This window comes from Salvelinus namaycush, unplaced genomic scaffold, assembly GCF_016432855.1.
Source record: "Salvelinus namaycush isolate Seneca unplaced genomic scaffold, SaNama_1.0 Scaffold119, whole genome shotgun sequence".
Lineage (NCBI taxonomy): Eukaryota > Metazoa > Chordata > Actinopteri > Salmoniformes > Salmonidae > Salvelinus > Salvelinus namaycush.
In genome coordinates this window covers 280,558-289,672 of record NW_024057886.1, presented here as the reverse complement: position 1 = coordinate 289,672, position 9,115 = coordinate 280,558, and the positions used below count along the sequence as shown (strand labels likewise).

Below are 9,115 nucleotides of genomic sequence, written 5' to 3'. Positions count from 1 at the left end.
GAGAGAGAGAGAGAGAGAGAGAGAGAGAAACAGACAGAGAGAGAAACAGACAGAGAGAGATAGATGGAAGGTGTTTGAGAGAGAGAGAGAGAGAGAGAGCGAGAGACAGAGAGAGAGAGAGAGAGAGAGAGAGAGACAGACAGAGAGAGAAACAGACAGAGAGAGATAGATGGAAGGTGTTTGAGAGAGAGAGAGAGAGAGAGAGCGAGAGACAGAGAGAGAGAGAGAGAGAGAGAGAGAGAGAGAGAGAGAGAGAGAAACAGACAGAGAGAGAAACAGACAGAGAGAGATAGATGGAAGGTGTTTGAGAGAGAGAGAGAGAGAGAGAGAGAGAGAGAGAGAGAGAGAGAGAGAGAGAGAGAGAGAGAGAGAGAAACAGACAGAGAGAGATAGAGGGATGGAGAAACAGACAGAGAGAGATATATAGATAGATGGATAGAGAAACAGACATATAGAAAGAGATGGAAGGTGAGTCAGTCCTGATCCTCTACAACACACTAACAGGGTCATCAATAATGTAACAGGGACTCCGGATATAAATGACTCAAATGACATCACATCTATGTCCCCAATAGGACCCTGTTCCCTACACAGTGCACTACTTTTAACCACAGCCCTATGGGATGACCGTTCTCCCAATGGGCCAAGTAGTACCCTGTACGGGAATAATGGACAGGTGCAAGGTATGAGTGTGTAGAGTCCGTAACAACAGTGACACCTGTGGGGCGGTGGTCTGGTTCCCCTCTGTCTGCTGTTGTCTTCAACAGGCGTGTAGTGTTTGGGAACATGGCGAGGGCCTACTAATGGCAGTAGATGTAGACATAACACTATTTGGTTATTGGGAACATGGCGAGGGCCTACTAATGGCAGTAGACATAACACTATTTGGTTATTGGGAACATGGCGAGGGCCTACTAATGGCAGTAGACGTAGACATAACACTATTTGGTTATTGGGAACATGGCGAGGGCCTACTAATGGCAGTAGACGTAGACATAACACTATTTGGATATTGAGAGCATGGCGAGGGCCTACTAATGGCAGTAGACGTAGACATAACACTATTTGGTTATTGGGAACATGGCGAGGGCCTACTAATGGAAATAGACGTAGACATAACACTATTTGGTTATTGAGAGCATGGCGAGGGCCTACTAATGGCAGTAGACGTAGACATAACACTATTTGGTTATTGGGAGACTGACGAGGGCCTACTAATGTCAGTAGACGTAGACATAACACTATTTGGTTATTGGGAACATGGCGAGGGCCTACTAATGGCAGTAGACGTAGACATAACACTATTTGGTTATTGGGAACATGACGAGGACCTACTAATGGCAGTAGATGTAGACATAACACTATTTGGTTATTGGGAGCATGGCGAGGGCCTACTAATGGCAGTAGATGTAGACATAACACTATTTGGTTATTGGGAACATGACGAGGACCTACTAATGGCAGTAGATGTAGACATAACACTATTTGGTTATTGGGAGCATGCGAGGGCCTACTAATGGCAGTAGATGTAGACATAACACTATTTGGTTATTGGGAGCATGGCGAGGGCCTACTAATGGCAGTAGACGTAGACATAACACTATTTGGTTATTGGGAGCATGGCGAGGGCCTACTAATGGCAGTAGATGTAGACATAACACTATTTGGTTATTGGGAGCATGGCGAGGGCCTACTAATGGCAGTAGACGTAGACATAACACTATTTGGTTATTGGGAGCATGGCGAGGGCCTACTAATGGCAGTAGATGTAGACATAACACTATTTGGTTATTGGGAGCATGGCGAGGGCCTACTAATGGCAGTAGACGTAGACATAACACTATTTGGTTATTGGGAGCATGGCGAGGGCCTACTAATGGCAGTAGATGTAGACATAACACTATTTGGTTATTGGGAGCATGGCGAGGGCCTACTAATGGCAGTAGACGTAGACATAACACTATTTGGTTATTGGGAACATGGCGAGGGCCTACTAATGGCAGTAGACGTAGACATAACACTATTTGGTTATTGGGAGCATGGCGAGGGCCTACTAATGGCAGTAGACTGTAGACATAACACTATTTGGTTATTGGGAGACATGGCGAGGGCCTACTAATGGCAGTAGACGTAGACATAACACTATTTGGTTATTGGGAACATGGCGAGGGCCTACTAATGGCAGTAGACGTAGACATAACACTATTTGGTTATTGGGAGCATGGCGAGGGCCTACTAATGGCAGTAGATGTAGACATAACACTATTTGGTTATTGGGAGCATGGCGAGGGCCTACTAATGGCAGTAGACGTAGACATAACACTATTTGGTTATTGGGAGCATGGCGAGGGCCTACTAATGGCAGTAGACGTAGACATAAACACTATTTGGTTATTGGGAAGCATGGCGAGGGCCTACTAATGGCAGTAGATGTAGACATAACACTATTTGGTTATTGGGAGCATGGCGAGGGCCTACTAATGGCAGTAGATGTAGACATAACACTATTTGGTTATTGGGAGCATGGCGAGGGCCTACTAATGGCAGTAGACGTAGACATAACACTATTTGGTTATTGGGAGCATGGCGAGGGCCTACTAATGGCAGTAGATGTAGACATAACACTATTTGGTTATTGGGAGCATGGCGAGGGCCTACTAGTCCCACTGTTACACCAGTCTGTTCACCAGAGCTTTACTAACTTAGGTGGGGATGGAAGATCGCAAGACATGTCCACTGTTGACAAAAACGACCAGTACCTGTTACACCAGTCTGTTACTAGACTGAACCAAGACTGTCCACCACTGTTACACCAGTCTGTTACACCAGTCTGTTACTAGACTGAACCAAGACTGTCCACTGTTACACCAGTCTGTTACACCAGTCTGTTACTAGACTGAACCAAGACTGTCCACTGTTACACCAGTCTGTTACACCAGTCTGTTACACCAGTCTGTTACTAGACTGAACTATGACTGTCCACTGTTACACCAGTCTGTTACACCAGTCTGTTACTAGACTGAACCAAGACTGTCCACTGTTACACCAGTCTGTTACACCAGTCTGTTACTAGACTGAACCAAGACTGTCCACTGTTACACCAGTCTGTTACACCAGTCTGTTATTAGACTGAACTATGACTGTCCACTGTTACACCAGTCTGTTACACCAGTCTGTTACACCAGTCTGTTACTAGACTGAACCAAGACTGTCCACTGTTACACCAGTCTGTTACACCAGTCTGTTACTAGACTGAACCACGACTGTCCGCTGTTACACCAGTCTGTTACACCAGTCTGTTACTAGACTGAACCAGACTGTCCCACTGTTTCACCAGTCTGTTACACCAGCCTGTTACTAGACTGCATCCACTGACACTGTCCACTGTTCACCGAGTCTGTTACTAGACTGCACCATGACTGTCCTTGTTACACCAGTCTGTTTACTAACTGAACCATGACTGTCCACGTGTACACCAGCTGTTACACCAGTCCTGTTTACTAGACTGATCCATGACTGTCCACTGTTACAACCAGTCTGTTACTATACGAACCAATGGACTGTCCACTGTTACACCAGTCTGTTACACCAGTCTGTTACTAGACTGAACCATGACTGTCCACTGTTACACCAGTCTGTTACTAGACTGAACCATGACTGTCCACTGTTACACCAGTCTGTTACACCAGTCTGTTACTAGACTGAACCATGACTGTCCACTGTTACACCAGTCTGTTACACCAGTCTGTTACACCATGCTGTTACTAACTGAACCCATGACTGTCCACTGTTACACCAGTCTGTTACACCAGTCTGTTACTAGACCGAACCACGACTGTCCACTGTTACACCAGTCTGTTACTAGACTGAACCATGACTGTCCACTGTTACACCAGTCTGTTACACCAGTCTGTTACTAGACTGAACCATGACTGTCCACTGTTACACCAGTCTGTTACACCAGTCTGTTACTAGACTGAACCATGACTGTCCACTGTTACACCAGTCTGTTACACCAGTCTGTTACACCAGTCTGTTACTAGACTGAACCATGACTGTCCACTGTTACACCAGTCTGTTACACCAGTCTGTTACTAGACTGAACCACGACTGTCTAAAGAATCTCCTTGGATGACATGTTTCTTCTCCCTTCTACTCTATGCTACTATGCTACCTTTTCTGTGTGCAGGTTTTTGTCCTAGCCCTGCTCTAACACACCTAAATCAACTTTCTATGGTCTAAATGTAAGTGTCATTGTTGATTCAAGTGTGTTGTGTTCTCACAGTGCTGGGCTAGAACACAAGCCTAAACACACAGTCAGTACAGCTTAGTCTACTGTTGACCATATATGGGCGTGTTCCGTGTGTTCTCACAGTGCTGGGCTCGAACACAAGCCTAAACACACAGTCAGTACAGCCTGTCTACTGTTGACCATATATGGGCGTGTTCCGTGTGTTCAACAGGTTGGTCCAATCCCGTCATCTTCCCCAGCGGACCTCACCTGGTGGTTCCGAAAGGCGGGGCTCTGGAACTCCGCTGCCATGACAACAACACCAACGCTCCGTCCACTGTTGTCTCAGGGGGGGTGAGGTGGCAGAGAGAGAGGGGCAGGCGGCTGGAGGGGGAGGTAGAGGAGGGAGGAGGGGTAGTGTTTGTTCGGGTGCAGTCTGCCCAGGGATATCACATGGGACGATACGCCTGTATCAACAACAACACCAAGGAACACTCCTCCATCTACGTCTTTGTGAAAGGTGAGAGGTGTGTGTTGTGTGTGTTTATCTATGACTGTGTCTATGTAGGCTTTTCTCTCTCTCTCTCTCTCTCTCTCTCTCTCTCTCTGTCTTTCTGTCTCTCTCTCTGTCTTTCTGTCTCTCTCTCTGTCTCTCTGTCTCTCTGTCTCTCTCTCTCTGTGTCTCTCTCTGTGTCTATCTCTCTCTCGCTCTCTCTCTCTGTCTTTCTGTCTCTCTCTCTGTCTCTGTCTCTCTCTGTCTCTCTGTCTCTCTCTGTGTCTCTCTCTGTGTCTATCTCTCTCTCTGTGTCTCTCTCTCTCTCTCTGTGTGTATCTGTGAGCATATGTATCGCCCTCCCTCCCTTCCCTATGTTGTCTTGCATAAACCCAATCTCTCCATCTCTTCTGTTTTCCTACCTAACCCAAACTCTCTCTCTCTCTCTCCTATCCTATCTCCTCGTTTCTCCCTCCCTCCCTCCCCCAGACCCCCAGAGTCCATTTCAGCGTTCTATGGTGAACGGCATTCTGGTCCGCATCGGGGAGAACCTGACTTTACCATGCCTGGTCACCGACCCTGATGTGACCCTCGTGACCTTACAGACCTGTGACTTACAACCTTTACCCTCCGACCTCCGTTACCACTACGACCCCCAGCGCGGCGTCATCGTCGGCAACGCCAGGAAGGAGTACGATGGTTGCTACGTATGCTTGGGCGAGCTGGCAGGTGTCACCGTGAGGTCGAGCCAGTATACTGTGGACGTACGGCTAGGTGAGAGATGAGAGGGGGAGAGGGAAGGGGACGAGAGAGAGAAAGGAGATGCTCGAGGGATGGATGTAGGGAGAGAAATAGAGAGGGGGAAAAGAGAGAGATCTCCAGGCAGCATACTCGTATTTGCAAATCACCTCTATGTGACTCTATGTTAACAGTTAGACATGGACCACCTCTATGTGACTCTATGTTAACAGTTAGACATGGACCACCTCTATGTTAACAGTTAGACATGGACCACCTCTATGTTAACAGTTAAACATGGACCACCTCTATGTGACTTTATGTTAACAGTTAGACATGAACCACCTCTTTACTCTGTTAACAGTTAGACATGAACCACCTCTATGTGACTCTATGTTAACAGTTAGACATGGACCACCTCTATGTGACTCTATGTTAACAGTTAGACATGGACCACCTCTATGTGACTCTATGTTAACAGTTAGACATGGACCACCTCTATGTGACTCTATGTTAACAGTTAGACATGGACCACCTCTATGTACTCTATGTTAACAGTTAGACTTGGACCACCTCTATGTGACTCTATGTTCAGTTTAGACATGGACCACCTCTATGTGACTCTATGTTAACAGTTAGACATGGACCACCTCTATGTTAACAGTTAAACATGGACCACCTCTATGTGACTCTATGTTAACAGTTAGACATGGACCACCTCTATGTGACTCTATGTTAACAGTTAGACTTGGACCACCTCTATGTGACTCTATGTTAACAGTTAAACATGAACCACCCCTATGTGACTCTATGTTAACAGTTAGACATGGACCACCTCTATGTGACTCTATGTTAACAGTTAGACATGGACCACCTCTATGTGACTCTATGTTAACAGTTAGACATGAACCACCTCTACGTAACTCTATGTTAACAGTTAGACATGGTCCACCTCTATGTTAACAGTTAGACTTGGACCACCTCTAAGTGACTCTATGTTAACAGTTAGACATGGACCACCTCTATGTGACTCTATGTTAACAGTTAGACTTGGACCACCTCTAAGTGACTCTATGTTAACAGTTAGACATGGACCACCTCTATGTGACTCTATGTTAACAGTTAGACTTGGACCACCTCTATGTGACTCTATGTTAACAGTTAGACATGGACCACCTCTATGTGACTCTATGTTAACAGTTAGACATGGTCCACCTCTATGTGACTCTATGTTAACAGTTAGACATGGACCACCTCTATGTTAACAGTTAGACATGGACCACCTCTATGTGACTCTATGTTAACAGTTAGACATGGACCACCTCTATGTGACTCTATGTTAACAGTTAGACATGGACCACCTCTATGTGACTCTATGTACAGTTAGACATGAACCACCTCTATGTGACTCTATGTTAACAGTTAGACATGGACCACCTCTATGTGACTCTATGTTACACAGTTAGACATGAACCACCTCTATTGACTATGTTAACAGTTAGACATGGACCACCTCTATGTTAACAGTTAGACATGAACCACCTCTATGTGACTCTATGTTAACAGTTAGACATGAACCACCTCTATGTGACTCTATGTTAACAGTTAGACATGAACCACCTCTATGTGACTCTATGTTAACAGTTAGACATGGACCACCTCTATGTTAACAGTTAGACATGAACCACCTCTATGTGACTCTATGTTAACAGTTAGACATGAACCACCTCTATGTGACTCTATGTTAACAGTTAGACATGGTCCACCTCTATGTGACTCTATGTTAACAGTTAGACATGGTCCACCTCTATGTAACTCTATGTTAACAGTTAGTTGTGGTCCAGCTCCAAACAGGGTCCTGTCTGACATACTGTATGGTTACATCCACCCCCCCCCCCCCCCCCCTTCCCTCTGCCCACCCAGTGCCTGAACAGCCTCCAGTCATCAGTCTGTCCCAGAGACAGAGGGTGATCCTGAGGAGAGGAGAGCAGTTTGAGATCACCTGCAGCTCCTCCAACCTCAACCCTGACTTCAGCATTAAGTGGGACTTCCCCGTTGGAGCGGTGAGACTGGCTTCATACTCACTCTGTCTCTCGCTGTCTCTTCCCCGTTGGAGCGGTGAGACTGGCTTCATACTGACTCTCTCTCTCTCTGTCTGTCTCTCTCACTCTGTCCCTGTCTATCTCCCTTTCTCTCTCTCTCTCTCCCTTTCTCTCTCTCTCTGTCTCTTCCCCGTTGGAGCGGTGAGACTGGCTTTATACTGACTCTCTCTCTCTCTCTCTCTCTCTCTCTCTGTCTCTCTCTCTCTCTCTCTCTGTCTTTCTCTTTCTCTCTCTCTCTCTCTCTGTATTTCTTTCTCTCTCTCTCTCTCTCTCTCTCTCTCTCTCTCCTCTGTCTCTGTCTCTGTCTCTCACTCTCTCCTCTGTCTGTCTCTGTCTTTCTCTTTCTTTCTCTCTCTCTCTCTCTCTCTCTCTCTCTCTCTCTCTCTCAATTCAATTCAATTTCAATTCAAGGGGCTTTATTGGCATGGGAAACATGTGTTAACATTGCCAAAGCAAGTGAGGTAGACAATACACAAAAGTGAAACAACAATACAAATTAACAGTAAACATTACACATACAGAAGTTTCAAAACATAAAGACATTACAAATGTCATATATATATATATACAGTGTTGTAACATGTACAAATGGTTAAAGCACACAAGTTAAAATAAATAAGCATAAATATGGGTTGTATTTACAATGGTTTTGTCTTCACTGGTTGCCCTTTTCTGTGGCAACAGGTCACAAATCTTGCTGCTGTGATGGCACACTGTGGAATTTCACCCAGTAGATATGGGAGTTTATCAAAATTGGATTTGTTTTCGAATTCTTTGTGGATCTGTGTAATCTGAGGGAAATATGTGTCTTCTAATATGGTCATACATGGGCAGGAGTTAGGAAGTGCAGCTCAGTTTCCACCTCATTTTGTGGGCAGTGTGCACATAGCCTGTCTTCTCTTGAGAGCCATGTCTGCCTACGGCGGCCTTTCTCAATAGCAAGGCTATGCTCACTGAGTCTGTACATAGTCAAAGCTTTCCTTAAGTTTGGGTCAGTCACAGTGGTCAGGTATTCTGCCACTGTGTACTCTCTGTTTAGGGCCACAATAGCATTCTAGTTTGCTCTGTTTTTTTTGTTAATTCTTTCCAATGTGTCAAGTAATTATCTTTTTGTTTTCTCATGATTTGGTTGGGTCTAATTGTGCTGTTGTCCTGGGGCTCTGTGGGGTGTGTTTGTGTTTGTGAACAGAGCCCTAGGACCAGCTTGCTTAGGGGACTCTTCTCCATGTTCTCTCTGTAGGTGATGGCTTTGTTATGGAAGGTTTGGGAATCACTTCCTTTTAGGTGGTTGTAGAATTTAACGGCTCTTTTCTGGATTTTGATAATTAGTGGGGTATCGCCTAATTCTGCTCTGCATGCATTATTTGGTGTTCTACGTTGTACACGGAGGATATTTTTGCAGAATTCTGCATGCAGAGTCTCAATTTGGTGTTTGTCCCATTTTGTGAAATCTTGGTTGGTGAGCGGACCCCAGACCTCACAACCATAAAGGGCAATGGGCTCTATGACTGATTGAAATTTATGTTCCTTTTGATGGCATAGAAGGCCCTT

At 45.4% G+C, this 9,115-nt stretch overlaps 1 protein-coding gene across 1 annotated transcript in view; it reads left to right on the top strand.

Moving 5' to 3' along the window:
- The first annotated feature begins 461 nt into the window (after positions 1 to 461).
- The window catches only part of kitb (KIT proto-oncogene, receptor tyrosine kinase b), a 73,181-nt gene continuing 64,527 nt past the window's right edge, over positions 462 to 9,115 (top strand). Inside the window, exons 1-4 of the mRNA XM_038982503.1 lie at positions 462 to 468; positions 4,464 to 4,751; positions 5,214 to 5,498; positions 7,386 to 7,525. Of these exons, the coding sequence (XP_038838431.1) occupies positions 462 to 468; positions 4,464 to 4,751; positions 5,214 to 5,498; positions 7,386 to 7,525 (720 nt within the window). The remainder of the gene's footprint in view (positions 469 to 4,463; positions 4,752 to 5,213; positions 5,499 to 7,385; positions 7,526 to 9,115) is intronic.